The sequence below is a fragment of the Pocillopora verrucosa genome, chromosome 6, assembly GCF_036669915.1.
Source record: "Pocillopora verrucosa isolate sample1 chromosome 6, ASM3666991v2, whole genome shotgun sequence".
In the NCBI taxonomy this organism is placed as follows: Eukaryota; Metazoa; Cnidaria; class Anthozoa; order Scleractinia; family Pocilloporidae; genus Pocillopora; species Pocillopora verrucosa.
In genome coordinates, this window is record NC_089317.1 from 6,332,488 (window position 1) to 6,349,099 (window position 16,612).

Consider the following 16,612-nt stretch of genomic DNA (forward strand, 5'->3'; position numbering starts at 1 on the left):
TTCCTTATAAATTTAGATCTTTGAAATAGATTAGTATCCTCCCTTTTGCTCGAAAATAGATATTGAGAAAAAACCAACCTTGGATTAGCGTGGATTTTATCATGGACTCGTTAAATTGAGATGTTACGCAACATTGGATTAGCGAGAAGACATGTGATAGGCTTGTTGACAGAAGATGTTGCGCAATCTGTAACACTTAGTCGTAAATATAAATAGTGCCTATTATACTTTGATCCGATTTTCAGCTGATGGGGCTTTTAACTTTTCGTATTTGAGTACTTTTAGGCAGCGGTCACGTACTATTGCCTGCGGCGCCTTGTAGGATTTTTTTTCTTTTTAACAGAAAAAGAAGAGAGAAAACAGCGTAGTGACGTACTTTGAATGTCTTTTCGTTTCTTTAGCATGAAAATTTGAGAAATCTAACGGACAAAGGCAATTAGAATCGCCTGAATTATTGATTACTTCCAAATTTGGCATTCTTACTGATGCCTTCGTTTACGTTGTGGTTGAAATCAGAGGGGAGATCCTGTTTAAGGAAGTGCAATTAATTTCTCACTCTGCACTTTTGGTGCTCCATGCTTATGGAGCAAAGAAAACGTCTCCGCGCTAAAATCCGTTCCTCTTGCTTGAATTAACTACCCACACTTGTTTTGACGAGGTTATTCTTTGGTTCTGTTCATTATTTTGCTATTTCGGTTGATTGGAATTGACCCCTTTATTCCAAACTTTTATCTAAATCTTTGCGAGCGAGAATAGCAGATTTGGTGTCATAAGAGCAACTCTTAGGCCTTGAACTGTTTCTTCTTTTCTTTGAAAAAAATAGATTTTGGAGTGCTAAATTTAATTTTTGGGATATTTAGAGTTGAATCATTGTCTCCGGTTTAATATATCATTGTCTAATCCTTTCCTTTGTTATTATATCCTTCAGTATCATTTGGTTTGTCGGTACCAAACGCACGGCATCACCGTTGAGTAATAAGGTCAGCATATTTCTAATTTGGTATAATTAGGGATCATAGCGGGAAGAATTGGCCCTCCTCTGACAGCCGATTATATCAGAAGGTTTGCTTCATCTTGCTCGTTCGCGGAGCCAGCCATGCACCAGTGTAGAATTACCGCAGTGAGTGACAGTGAGTTTCACTTAGTGAGTTTGGCAATCTAGTAGGTTTGCATTTCCGCCCTTTTTGACTTGAGAATATGGTTCGCCTTAGATGTCTCGACAAACTTTTGAAACGTCCTCGCAAAAAAATTGAACTCAAATAAATCTTCGTCAGCGATTAGCACGAAGAACAGATGTCCAATGACGCATACTAAGAGAAACTGAAATATATGACAACCTACTTTTGATACTTTCAAGGAGGTCCAAACTCCAAACCAAGTTGAGCAAGGATTCTCAATCTCGTTTTCCATGGAAACTAATGAAACTAACATTTGAATGTAAACACTTGGTGTAATATTCAGTACATTAAATTTAGAAACCGCAAGTGTAGATTAGCCCTGAATAATTGTGGACTATAAACTCAAATTTTTATGACACCCAAGAATGCTAACAGATGTTTTCTGGGCCTTTGGTAAGTAAAATAGCTTTCGTTTTTCATCCGAATGAACATGATGGTTCTAGAATGTTGGTGCGAGTCAGCCGATGACGTCAACGAGACGCGACTGATGTCATGTGGCCTAGTTGAAAATTAAAAAAATTAAATCATTTCGAGAAACTTCTGATTTTCTGACATTAAAAGTTGTATCTGCCTGGCGACCAATTTCACTGCAACACTTTCAAGGGATTTTGACTAGGACAGAATTCTGGAAGTGGCGATGAGAAAGTAGTCCAACATTGCGCTCATTTTCTGACAAAAATTTCGTCAGTTTGGCTCTTAAGTAATCAACGTTAAAGCAGACAAAAGCTATCGCTTGCTTGGATTTCAGGGCCTTCATGCTTTCGTTAGTTACATTTTATTTCTGTTTTGGTTTTACTACCCTAAGTGGATAGGCATTCTTGCTGTCTTCAGTCCTCTCAATATCCACCGATACTCACTTCCAACTTCTGTTGTTGAAAGGTTTTAGAGATATCAAAGTGACCTCGTGTCTCCGAGTGAAACTATGCGTTTGACAGTTTGAACTGAGTGGAAATTTTCAGTTATAAAGGTGGCAATGCTTAAGCGTGTTAGACATGTAGGAATTTAGGGACTACTGAGTTTCTATAGAAACTGTGGTGCTGCGTCGGTGGGAGAGTATAGCAGGTAATTTAGTATTAACAGCTGAGTTTCAAACGTAAATTGGCCACTGTAAAGAGCGATTGACGTCAGAGCGATTGACGAAGGGTTTCGTCAGAGCAATTGACGTTAGCCCTTCGTCAGAACGATTGATTCCAATCTCTCTGACGAAGGGCTAACGCTCGAAACGTCAGCTTTTTTACTCTTTATGGTGGCCAATTGACGTTTTCAACTCAGTAGTTAACACTAAATTACATGTAGGAATTTAGTTCCGTTCTCTTACACTCTAGATCCAGAAACAAATTATTTCCAAATTATACTGTCCGTGGTACATTTCTTATAATTTTGACCCAGGAGTTCCATTGTAAATTCAAGAAATATTCCCTGAAATTGTCAATCGTAACGGACAAATCAATAGGTTTACTAATAAGGATGGCCGACAGAACAGATTTATCCCATGCATTGAACATCCCGGAAAATTTTCATTCTTCTCGAATGTGCGATATTACTCAACAATACAGATGACAACGAGTTCAGTAACTTTGTCACTTATTTGGGTTTAGATGGTCGTCATTGGTTTTCCTTACGATGATGAGAATTCTTTTGCATAACTCATACTGTGATAACACAGGGTGACACGTAATCGCTTACGTGTAGAGAGGTGTACATCAAGTGCAACCAGACATCCCCGATCTTAATCTCAAATTAGGTCTAAGTTTATTGAATGATTTACGATAGCTGTCATTAATGACGCCCACATCTTGCGATAAACCTGACTTATTGGTCTTCAAAGACCCCTTCAGAGGTGCAAATATAAAAAAATGTCCTAAGAAACTGGTATTGCAGGACCAATAAGGTGCAGCTCTCGATAAAACGTTCCCTGCAGAGTTTTATTCCTGCAATTTTAAATCTTGCATGCCTCAGTAACTGTGGAAGTTACAAAATGTTCTTCTTAATGTATAATTATAAAGGAGTTATTAAAGTAAAGCGGAATCAGTATTCGATAGCTCTTGACCCATGATTTTGGCCGGCAATCTACGTTTTAACTACTAGAACACAGATGTGCATAGTAGTCTCAAAGTTTAAACTCTGAAGAATAGGCTTCAACTAGTGTTTTCGAAAACTTCAGTCAAAACAAGGTTAATACTTATTAACCTCAAAGTTTGAAGTACACAATATGGCCATATTACCAGTCAATTTTGTCTTGATTGTGCAACAAACAGGCCTACTGGTAAAAAGTTATCTCAGCTTGATATTCTATTGTCTAGTCTATTGCATTTTTTTTTAACAATTAGCGTAACAAGATGTTTTTTTTAAAGAATAAATTAAGGGTGTCAAAGGGCATTAATACCATCTTAATAATTGGGAACATTCTTGACAAAACAAGCAGTCACTTACTAAGCGCTGCAAATCCTTTGCTGCTTCGTTCCGCGCGTGTGCTGGTTTCGTTGGTGTACCTCCAACCAAATCACGGGAATACACCACTAAATGATGCTTTCGAAAAGGTAACACTGTTTTTAAACCGTCACTGATATACTCTTTCGCTTTTTCTGGCTTACTACCATTTATATTTTTTTTCCTTCTTTTTCTTCGCTCGACTTTGAACTGTATCTCTTGCCGGCTCCCTAATAATTAGCGACTTAATACTGAAAAAATTTCTCTTTACTCTTTTTAGTAAGATTCATACACCATGATTTTGTATCCCTAAATATGCGGATGTTTTCAATTTCCTTTCGCCCAATAAGAGTCTTCATTAGCGCGAACCTTTAATTTTTCTTTTTAATCTTATACCACTTTTACAGTCATTTTTGAGGAACTAAAGAATTATTTTCTCAAGATAAAGGGGTGCAAGAACTCAGCAGACTACTTTCTGTGAATTTGATATTTCGCTGGAGTGTATTTTTGAAATGTATGAGTTCCTGCTTTTCCAAGCATTTAAATATTTCTGGGATTATTATCTTATTTCTCATGCACACATATTTTGCTGGATTGGAAGTAGATTTCAGTCCTGCTGAGAGCTTGCTAAATTAATTTTATGGCATCTTCAATACGCAGATCATGAGAGGAAACTCACTAAACAGAAATTCGTCCATACAGTGCTGTATCATGGTAGTTCTCATTTTTAGACACATTTGTGATTGAAGGCAGAGAAATGTCGGTCTCTGTCTTGATGAATTGTGCAGTTCTCGATCGAAGCTATTTTTCATATTTGTTCCTAGCCTCTCTACTCTACAACAAAAATGGAATATACATTGTTCGCCTTCAAATAACTTTAAACTCAACCTTGTCATGCTGGAGTACATATCAGTTAATTCAGTGCAGTAGTTTTAACGAAGCTAATCTTCCTGCAATCTTTGTGCTAGCACGTTTTGATGGTTTAAGAAATAACTTTTAGTTCTGCTGGGAATTTGTGCAATAGTCTATACTGCATCCTAAATTCCCTAAATTTAACGCAACAGAACTTGTCTGTTCTTGCTAAAGAATGTGGCTTTGTATTCCAAATCATTAGCTATCGAAGGTGAAGACATGCTGATCTTTAAATTTTCAAATGTTCCTTTTTTTTTATTTGTTTTCATATTTTTCTGCTTTAAAACTGGAGTGGAAACGTGTTTCTGTTTCCATCAAACAGCACTACACACTAGAGTGTTATCCTAAACTTAGTCATGATTTCAATAGATCGCTGCAAATGAAGCTGTATGTTATGCGATATGTTTTACCGACTAATTTTAATGGCGAGAGGGATTTTGATGTCGTCAGCATTGCTTTCGTTAAACCCACATCCCTTCGCTCTTGATATCAAAAGTGGCCCAGTATCAACTTCGAGGTAGCAAATGAAACTCTTGGATAAGTACTTTTTTTAGTGTTTTACCGTGTCTCTTTAAGCACATGTTCTGGCTCTCAACAGTAAATAAAGCCTACCTCTAACGCCCTAAAAAATATTACATACAAAAATGCAACTCAAGAGTATACGTTGATCAGCCCAGTAGATTTACTGAAGTATTTTAGATGTGATAATCCGTTTCAAATATGCTAAATATTTTTTCATCTCTCTTTGAAGCTATCAGCATCGCTTTTTTAGCCAGCATTGTGTATTGTCTGAGATATTTGATCACTATTACATGGCTATTTCTCCTCGAGATATTGTGATAATGATTCAACACCCTTTGTTTTTCAGAACAGACTGACATTGTTTTAATGCCCTCATTGTGATAAGATTACCTGACATCTTCTGGATTTTTTTTAGATTTGAAATAATTGCAATAATGTTTCCTGCAAAATAAAATCTACTCGGGAGTAAAAAAATTTTAATGGCCTAATCAGTTGAATATTTCTCTTCAATTTAACTGCACAACGCTGAGTTAGTGCTACACAGCTGACGTGGTTAAATTTCAGCAAAACAACTCAAAGTTCATTCCTAATTTGGTGTAGAACGTGCTGACGTGTTCGGTATCCACACCTAACAATGTCGCCATCGCCTATTTTCCCTTCAATACAAACGAGCAGTGCCGCTGATGTTTTGAAAGACTTGACGTCTTGATAGAGATGAAGTACTGAATACGTAAAGATACGATTAAGGTGCGAAAGTAGAGTAACTCACCTTTCACAACGAGAAAAGTGAAAATCGTCCTAACAATTGGCCGTTGTGTTGGTTCTCCAATGTTTGAGCCCACATGATTTTGTAGGGATATACATTTGAATGTAGGTAACTGTTATTGGGGGAAGAGTTTGCTTAAAGCGATTAGCTTGCTAGGTATCGTTTTATAAAGATGTCTCATTCATGAGCATTTGCGTAGCTGATCTCTGAAAACGGTAATGCCAAACTGTTATAAATGCTTTCTACTGAAATTAAATGCGTAACTGTGCTGTGTGGTTCAATACTATTGCTGTATAATATACGTGTTTCCCGATTAGCTGCCCTTACATCGACTAAACTGCTTACTTATAGTTTGAAAGACATAGCAGAGCAGAGAAAAAGGTTATTTCTAATCTTTATATATAGTATTTTCATCAAATGGTGAGCAGCACTACTGTATGTCTAAATATTTTCGCATTTAACGTACTGTTTTGCAAAGGACTTGTGCGTTGGCACTATAGACATCTAGACAACATGCAGGGCCAGCGTAGGCACTGCCCTCCACGATTGTGGCATTATAATTTGCTGACATTCCTATATTTTTGTCATATTTTCAACAATTAACACTACTTCTGCCCCGACCCAACGAGCTTATCACCTCGAAGAGGCCTAAACGGCGTCATAGCTGGAACAAGGAATTGATTATGAACTATGAAAGCAGTGAAAACCCTAAAGTCTAGCACAAGCAAACTGATCTGCCGACATAAGTAAAAGCTGTGCTTCAGAAGTTTGAACATGTTGACAATTCGCTCATTAAAATTCTCTCTCGATTGCTGTTTCCAGAAGCTTATCATAATCTTGCTATTGCCATGAAATTTCGATTCTCTCTGTAAACGTTCTGCCCCTGAAGAAAGTTCAAAGCGTATTACTTACACGGATATCACCTGACAAAGTTTTAAACGAAATGAAAGCAAAAATTAACGAGCAAGCCTTGTCATCTTGTGGATTTGGGCAAATGAGTTGAACGACAGAGAAAGCAAACTACATGTAACTGAAGCTTCTAGGCACGAAATTGTGCCCTTAATCAGCAAAGAAAAGCAATCTAAATGTATTGGAGAACTTTTATCAACCCTATTGCCTTCATATGTAAACAAAAAAAGAAACAGTCCGAACGAAGACGTGCCGAAAAAAAAAATGTTTATCCCATTTCAACTTGCTTTGTGCAAAAGCCCGTCGTTTATTCGATCGTTTTACCTTCGTCACATCTATAACACTTCAACAACGTATCACACAAGCGACAACAACATATTACGGACAAAATATGTATAATGATAATTTCAGTTACGAAAGGCAATAGTTAAAGTTGTGTTTTTTTCACCATTAACATGATTCAGCTTACCCCACGTTGAAGAACCAGCTCAGCTCACTCTCGTTATTCCTTTCTGCAACCATATCTCACTATGCCCCCTTTTTAGATAGGTCGTCCGGTCCCACAGTTTCAATGACTTGGCTCGTGGTGGTCGTGGTGGTCGTACTTCCTTTAATTTTCAGCAACTTGAATGGTGAACCAGTAGACCTAGAGGCTTTCGCTTGCGTTCAAGGTTTTCTTTTCATGAGGGAAGAACAATGAATGAACACGCGCTCAAAGTTCTGCTAGTGTTTGTTCTTCATTGTGTACTTGTGTTGAATGTGACTTCCCACAACAGTACATTCGTATTGATAAATTTTATTTTAAAACACGATACAACCCTTGTTTTCTCACTAAGAGCAGCACTTGAGTAGACGTTTGTATGACATGCGAAATATTGAAACTGGATCGTTTTCAATAAGCGACCACCATGTGGTGTAAGCTTGCGCGGACCATTCTCTTGAAAATAGCATTGACTGCTATTTGTCATAAGTTGACAATCAGTAGAGTCTATGTTGCCAATAGATTCCTTAGAGACCACCGGAATGTCGGGCTTGTGTTGGTAAATGTTTTGAGGAGATAAGTCTATGCAAAGTGGGTGTATGGTTTAGCTGTCTTGAGAAGAATATATTTTAGTGTGACACTTTTTTTATAAATGTTCGCCTTGGATTTTCTGTAATTATCCTACAGCTCCGTGTTATATTTCTTTTCCCATTGCAGCAGGCAGTAAATAAATCTTACGTCATGAACTTATGTCATAAGCTGACAATCTTGCAAAAAGTCTAATCTTTTTATATACATCAACAAACTTACCCCACGTAGATATAACAGGTCATGGGCAATTTATATTTTTGCAAGGGATTTTAAAAGGATAATAAGGATCCTAGTAAGATTGTAAGCTTCTTCCAGATATGGTAAGATAAGAGGTAATATGCCCACTAAAGAACAATACAAAATATCTGTAAGAATTTTCCATAGAGGTTAGTAACTATAAGTACATAATTTCTGAGGGAAACTAAAAGCGTTAAGAGCTTCACTTATGTACTTATAACACATGACGATCATTGTGAAAGCTTTGGAGAAAATAGGCGACAGGTCAAGATTGTCTTTTCCAACTATCTCCGTGAATCTAAAAGCGCTTGCCTTTCGCTGCTTTTGCCAGGGTTTGATTCCCAAGCTTGCTGTAAGAAATTTTGAGGCCCAAATCTTCAAATTCCAGTTTACCCTTGTATCAGTGAATATAGATCCACACATAGGTAATCCCATTTCCTAATGAGGTCAATTTATTTGTTAACGCAAACACCTCATCAAGGGCAACGGTCGGAAGATTTTCTTTCGTAGAAGATTTTATAGGCTATTGTGTACTTAGACACTGTTTAATAGCTTTGCAAATTTCCATAATTTCAATTTGTTTCCTTATCCAATGAAATATTGAGTGGTTACTAAGGTCGAAAACGTTCTTTATTGTAAAAATTTTTAAGGTTTTGGACTTTGGCCTTGAACAAGTTTTGACAGCTTTCAAAACCCGGCCGTCGACAGGCTAATCAATGGAAACATTGGCCAGTGCCGCATGCAGTTTTTCGGCCGCCGTGTAATTAACTAAGAAAAGAAGGCGATTAGAACAAAAAGCTAGTGACGGATTTCCTTCTCATGCAATTCGATGGAATTTCGAGTGCTGCCGCCTCGTAAAAAATCAACTCATTTACCCAATCAACCAAAAAAATCAGAGGGCAGCGAATACCGAACGCGTTTATTCGTCAGATTTGAAAATCACTCATATCTGTACGAGCTTTTGATGTCCAAAAGAATTGTCGAGGAGGAAGGATTCTAAACGGGAAGATAAATCACGGCTTCCTTGTTACAAATTCTTAGCCAGAATGCTAATTTTCCCTTGCATCAGGGAGACAACTAATTTTTTATGATTGGTGTGTATGAGCGCTCGCTTCGATCAAAAGACCAAGTTTAGTTCAGAAATTAATTGAATTATCGACTAGGTAATATTCGTGCTTAGATTATCGCTTGAACGCTTGTTGTTTGTTGGTAACAAACACTTTTCATCCTAAAGAACAATATTCAGTGGAACAACAATCGAAACGCCTTTCCATTATCTTTCGCTTTGGTTGACGCGCGATCTTTTCGTCTCCCTTCAGTTGGCTTTTAAGACAGTTGAGTGACATGCATAAAGCGGTCTTACACAATTGGAAGTTTACGTCACAGCAAACTGAGTGCCAAAAAAACTCTTTACTTATAGGGCTATTTTTAAATTGTTTCCCATCCATTCCTAAAAACATCCTGTTTTCATACTTCAGTTACAGAATAAAGCGGCAATGTGTGAACTGCATAACATAACTTTGCGCGGCCAAGGATCTCCAAACATAAACTACAGTATTGTAATTTCGCATTATGGGGCCTTTCACAAAATTCTCTTTAACCAAGATCTATACAAGTTGGACCCTTGTTTCACTAACCCTAACCCTAGGCCTCACTGAACTTAGCTCTTTAATAGTTTCTCATGACTAAGAAGCACCTCGCCACAGAGAAAAGTGTGATGTTAGGAAAATATAATTAGGTGATTTGTCACTAAATCTCTTCCCAAATGTTATTATTTAGTAAGGCGGAGTGGAAACAGCTATACGAAAACACGAAATCAATACCAGCCTATTGGAGCTTTAATTACTTTAACAATATTCTGTTTCGTGACAGACTCCAAATGGGGGGAAAGAATGCATTACACTGATCTAGCAGCTGGTCACGTGAATATGCCACAAGTACGTAATTGCAATAATTACTCGGCACCCAAATTACGTCAGTAGGTAGACTATTTGTTCAAAGCGGCGACTCAAAAGTAAGTTTATCCTCAGAATTTATGGTTTTCGTTGCTAAAATCGGGGCCATGCCTTTATCGTCACGTTTGTTAACTTTAACCTTTTCGGAAAAATTACGATCTCAAATCTTATGCAGACTTGTGTATACCTCGGGTGTGGCTTTTAACTAGAAGTAAACCTAAGCATACAAACATGTGGAATTTTTTTTAAAATTCGAAACCACATTTTGTAGATTGTCAATAGAAAGGGAAGTTTCCCATTTCAGTCCTGAGCAGTTTAATACTTACAATCTTCAACTTTCATCCACTAGAAGGGTCTCTTATTTAATCATATCTCCCTGAAGCTCAAATTTTCTCAAACGAAGGTACTATTTATATCTTTGAATCAAGGTCCATTACTATCGTCACGTTTGTTTGTCATTGTTCATCGTTTTTTTCGTCATGTCATTCTCCATTATTTTCAGCTTTCATCTGCTAAAAGGGTCTCTTATTTAATCAAATCTCCCTGAGGCTAAAAACTACTCAAACGAAGATACTACTTACATCTTTGAATCATGTTTTATTATAACTAATAGGATGCAAGTCGTTAAAAAACGATGAATTAATCATGATCCAAGGTGTGAGCTTGGGAGTTGAGCTGAGATTACAATAGTCTAGCTATATGTTGGTCATAGCCTGCATAGTTTCATCTCTAGTTGTAATTATGTTGTTCGTATAAATACTGTGTTGACTTTGAATCATCTACCCACACTCTGTCGTGATTTCTCAAGAGGGTGGCAACGTGTTAATACCTGACACGCAAATTTTCCACGAAGACAAGGTAAGACGAGATTTGAAGTTTTTTCTCAAAAATTTGCGACGCACGAATTATTGCTTAGAGTACACGTAACGCGTGAATCTTTCTAAAAGCTGTACGTGAAACGGGATCAGGTTCCCTCCCTTCCTTTCTGCTCGCTTGCTACTCGCTACTCTCTTGCAAGACAGTTACCATGGTGGTACCTTTCGCGTATACCACGTCTTGTGTTCCTCCGAAAATAGAAAAACACGCATTTCTTCGTAGTCTAATGGAACGCAGAAGTAGACATCTGTCATTAGGACATTAAGAGTTCCTTAATAACCTCTTCCGAACGATCCTGATACGCACTCATTATTTCGAGCGGACAAGCATATTGGTTGCACCGCCAATGGCCTTATAAATGCTACAGAAGTGGAATATTCTTGGTTGGATTCAAAAGGTTACAACACACCTTATTTGTTTGATTTCGCACTCTGAATGTAACGATGGTAGTTGGGAGTGATTCAAAAACCTGTGAGACGTTGATCAACGTTTTGCTTTGTATTGTCGTTTCTCAGACAATATAATTGTTACGATATTGACTTTGAAGTTTTCATGGCGGTTGCCAAGGTGACCGTTACGTACAAAACTTGTAGTCAACACTAAACTAAAAGAGTTATGGGGGAAAACTTGTTAGATCTATCCTTATGTGGGAACAAAATGCACAATATTTTAAGTCATTTCTATTTTAGGCCAGAAGGATACCATCCTCACCGTTTTGCCTTTAGTGAAGCGAAGGAAGCTAAACTTATTAAACCCAGACGACAGAGACTACACTTGCGATAAAGTATCAAAGTTACAGACTAATTAGGTCAGGAAAGATCATTTGACAGGTTAGTTGAGACTAGTGATAAACAAACACCTCATTTAAAATTTCCTCCACTCGAATCGTTGTCTTGTAAGACCTTCTACAACGCCTCTTGCTAAGTTTGATCTTTATTCTTGACCAACTGTGCATAACTTATAAACTTAGTTCTAAAAGCTTTCGAGGTCCGGTCAACGTCACAATTGCTTCAGTCAAGTCGTCGCATTAAATAAAACCTAAACCTTCAGCCGGCCGGTAAATGAGGTTTAGTTAGGTTTGATAGAGTTTCGCTCATTCGTTAGCAAAGTCCTGAAGGGCAGTCAAAAAGGACTCTATGACCTTAGAGTAAGAGGTCTTTCCGAAAAAGACTAAAACTCTTAAGCGTTTAGTTCGATTTTCTTTCTAAAGTCGGCACTCACTTGGACAAAACCACAGCTTGTTAAAAAAATTTCTTACTCTTTAGTCAGCACTTTACTTCGTCTTGCCCTTTTCCTGGCCGGAATGATCTCATTAAAACTAAGTGAAGTGGCTATTTGCGTTTTCGGGCAGCTGTTGTCGTCTGTTTTCTTGCACAGAAGTCTTGTAGTTTCCAATAGTTGTTGTTTTGGAGGTATGCCTCTGATCTAATGGGATCTTAGCCCTTGTTGGATTGTGATCAGTGATGTTATGTGATGTCTGTGACGTCAATGGCCTGAAATGCCCGCAGCTACGAGCGGAGCCTCTAGCTCATGGGATCAGAACATCTTTTTTTTAATTTTGCGCCACATCTTTCAAGTCGTCATACATTTTTAAAAACTGTCGCAATCAGGAAATATGCATATATAGGAAAGTGCAATTTCCTCGAACGATCATAGAGTGTTGAGAATGTGGCAGCGAATGCATTTTAGTCTTCGTTTGATAGTTGTTCTAGATTTTTCTTTATCATCATAAATGTTAATCAGATAAAGTTTTGAACACGAGTGTGAGATAACTCTCACGAAAGCTTAAACGTAGTTCTTCTATGAAAACTAAATCAAGTTAGAGAACCATAATCATTATTTCATGTAGCTGTGAGCAGGAACAAGAAGCCATGAATAATCATCAAGAACAAATTAAATGCTGCTACTAAGTTTAGTTTAGGTTTTGGTAAATCGATTACCATCATATTGCGTATATCTCCTGTGGTCATATCCTCGACCCTCAGTTTGGGGTAGCCAATTTGTTTTTTCCTCTTGCAATTTGAGTATGTTTATCTGTGACTGGACGTACAATCGCTTTTGTCGAGTTTGTCAATTAAAGGTCTTCAGAACAGGTTTTCCGGTATCCATAAACTGGCTTATTTCAAATCCGTGATTTGTGGAAGAGATGAGCGAAATTCGGGATTGTAACTTTGAACACAACACAAGTTTGGGCGCTGTTCAACTAAGGAAGTTTGAAATAAGATATTGGAAATACAAAGATTTAGGAGGTTCAATCAAAATTCATTCTGAGACAAAACTGTCGTCTTGAAAAGTCGGATTAGTCGATATGGGAAACAAAATGCTTGACTCAGGCTTTAATAAGCTTGTCGAGTCAAGAAAGCTTTTCAACTCAGGCTAGGCTTCTTCTTTGGGATGGGGATTGTGACTGGGATCGGGTTTCGTTGATGAAAACCGTCTGGAAACGGAGGTGAAGGAATATTCGGTCAAGGTGACGTTATCGAGGAGCTTCTTCGTTATTATTATCATTATTATTATTATTATTATTTGTTATGTAAAAATTATAGCGTGGCGCAAGGGCTGTGTATCGTGACTAGATTATTGTCCAGCATGTTCCTTAACACTCACTCGGGGTCCAGTGCAATGTAGTTTGGTCATAAATAAATTCGACAGATCCCTGATGACAGCAAGTTTGGAAATTGTACCAGCAAGTAATTGATCGTATAGGATTTGAAAGGGTGGGATGTAACCGAGTTGATGAAACAAAATCCTGTACCGCAAGTGTGCCAATTAATGTATAATTTCAAAGACGTTTAAGAATTTTAAGAATTTACCCGATAGTAAGCGTCCGCTCCATGAAGGAACAAATTTTTGATGCGAAAAGTTTATTTCTCTTGTCTCACCGCCTAAGAACTAATTTTCCAATTTTGATTGAATCCGGTTTTCAATACATTAAATGTAAGCGGATGAACAAAAAAACTACTTGCGTCTAATTGAGTTCACAATTATTTTAGGAAAATAATTACCAGGTAAGGGTATTAAAGCATGTTTATTCCTCTTTCCGATTTTTGAATCCTCTAGAACAGCTTCACACTCTTGAATCAAATTACCCTCTTTACTTAAAAAGAAGGCTGCTTTGAAGACTTAAGGCAAGAATTGACAGTTAACAACCTCTTAAGAACTAGAAAATTCGACTACTTATCCCTAACTAACTGGCGGGAGAATTTCCGTTCCATTTTAATATTGGAACCTATTTTTAAATAATTCCTAGCATTTCTCACTTGAAAGGGGGCAATCACCAAGCAACTCGAAACGTCTAGGCGCATATAAATCTAGAGTACCGTGCATCTTATTTCGCACTTATTGTTTTGAGCAGGAGAAAAACACGCCATTTGGAATTTTATCCCTCAATTTTGATAGAATCGTCTAAGCTCGGCCTGAACACAATAAATACATCCAGCCAGCTAAAGTTACAGAGTAAGGTAAGAAAACTGAAAAATAGTTAATTATTTTGGTGATGAAGGTAAAATTTAAGGGCCAGCTTGCTCGATTCGGGAAAAAAGTGGTACTCTGTCAAAGTTTCCGAAAAATTGAGTCATAGCGTATCATGCTGAACTGTTAAAACTTGAAGCTGATGTTAACCGCAGATTAGTTGCACATTGTTAGATTCTAGAGAGTTAGCATCCTGTTTGGATCCAGATCTCTAGATCTATGGGGATTTGGCTAAACTCTTCCTTCACGTGCCATTTCAGTGTCATTGAAAAGCGAAACTATGTAGCCTGATATTGCACTGAAGAGTCTGGAGCGAAGGACTGTACTGGAGTTGGTCCTGTAAATATTTTCCCTCTGGATTCCTTCCATTGATCGGCATTTTTATCCCTTCGCTGTTTTGCATTCTGCTCTTTTTTATTCCCCAATAACGATGTGGGAAAGGTATGTTCGAAAGTTCATCTGAGACATTTTAAAGACACTAAGTTTTTCCAGAAATATTCTCGCAATCAGCAAGTTAGTCATACCGGCCTTCAAGTTCTCGTTCTATTGTAGAAGCTGCAGTCCTGTAATGCTTTTTAGATTTTGGTGTAATGGAAAGTAAAATCCCAGTGGATACTTACGATAAGGGTTTCTTTTACTTTTGTCCTATCGCAATAACAGTTTGGCATGTTTGCGTTTGGTTGCTTTAGCATGATTATTTTCGCCACCGTGTTTTAGAGACTGCAAAACAAGGAGTTAGAAAGAAAATTAACGCTAATTTTCCTCAAACTTGCATGCTATAACTCAGTGAAAATCAGGCCATAATCGAAATTTTTATGAAACAATAATATTAAAGCGTAATATGATCTTGAGTGAAGAATGCATTTGGTAATTAATACAAATGTTTTGTTATTATGCAGTAGTGATGTTTAGTGACCGCTGATTGCAAGGCCTCTGCAGGCACGTTCTTGTACAGTAGCAGTATGTTTCTTATTGTGAAGGCGAAGGGGCAAAATTCGCTCTAATTTCGGCTAGACATGACCCGGCAAGGTTATTCACCTTTCGTACTTATTGTTTTTTCTTTTGCACGGTTTGTCGATCAGCCAATCGTATCTTTGTGTGTGTTAAAGTTGCCCATAATAAACATTTATAGCTTAACAGAGCACGTAGCCAGACACAGCTATTGGTGACTTAATCTTATATTTTCTTTCCCTCGTTTGGGTACTGTGAATCCTTGTACTCTTCCTGTGCAAAGAAGCGATTTGTTATTGTCAATTAGTCTAAAACGATCTCTCAGTACATTATTGTGCAACCAGATTGCATAACAGACGCGCCAGCTGACCTCTACGATATTTTTCGGGTAATTTGGAAACATCACGCCAACGGAAAACTAGAGCGTTTATATTTTTGAAACAGGCCTGTGCAAATTGCAATCCCAGGGCTAAAACGGAGTCAAAATGCTTTTTCCTGAACTGTCACGTCGTATGCATGCATTTTCCCAATTGGGTGACTACTTAAGATTTTTTAATCGTTCAAAGGTTCGTTTATCAGTTAATGACTCTTAACACTTTCAGTCCTTATAAAAGATCACAGAGCCAATTGCACCCACTTGAGTATCCTGGCAGACAAAGATGCATGCATCTCGGTATGTGTTTAGCAGAGTCAAACAATAGCTCATTTTTTGATGCTTTCTTTTGATCATTTCGCTATCAACCGATGTAGGAAGCATAAGCGTTTTCCGAGCACCAATTAAAGGTGCTGACGATGTTTGTAAAAATTCGTGGAGGAAAAATCATTTTGTGTGCGTTTCCAAAACTGCCTCTTCTTAAACTCTCTATCTTCATTACCAGATGGTTTAAACAGAGATATATAGAGAGAGTTTAAAAATATGTTAAGAGGTATTTATTGAAAATAGTTATAGCAAGTAAAGTGATCAACTCCCTTTTTAAGAGAGTTTTTTACTAGCATATCTCTCCATGAACGGAAGGATTAAAAGTCATATCTAATCAGTCTTACGACCATGGTTAAACAGAAATCAATCGAATAACACTCTGGTCGTGAAGATATCGCAGAATCATCAAAGATGATAATTAATCTATCCATTAAGTTTGAACTTTTTGGTGGAGAACTTTTAACTGTTCATGTAGTAAATCCATGTAAACCTCACCCAGTAATGCTTGTTTTTATTTGGCACCATGGAACAAAGCGTCTTGTTTGTTTTCTCGTCTGATAGACCATTGAGTGCTCTTGTCTGAATTCTATGGCCCGAGTATCAGGTTTTGCGGGGTAGATAATCAAACAGAAA

At 37.6% G+C, this 16,612-nt stretch overlaps 1 protein-coding gene across 8 annotated transcripts in view; it reads left to right on the top strand.

Annotated features, from left to right (window-relative positions):
• LOC131788444 (chordin-like protein 1) overlaps positions 1–16,612 on the top strand; it is a 52,820-nt gene that overhangs the window by 8,494 nt on the left and 27,714 nt on the right. The window contains exons 1-2 of one of the 8 annotated variants that reach the window (XM_066169256.1): positions 10,817–10,839; positions 11,547–11,687. The exons of 3 other annotated variants lie outside the window; for them this stretch is intronic. Coding sequence is in view for 1 of the 5 variants with exons in the window: in XM_059105538.2 (XP_058961521.2) it covers positions 3,702–3,718 (17 nt within the window). In the remaining 4 variants the exon portion in view is untranslated. 4 more of the 8 variants (XM_059105540.2, XM_059105538.2, XM_066169257.1 and 1 more) reach the window with 4 other exon arrangements.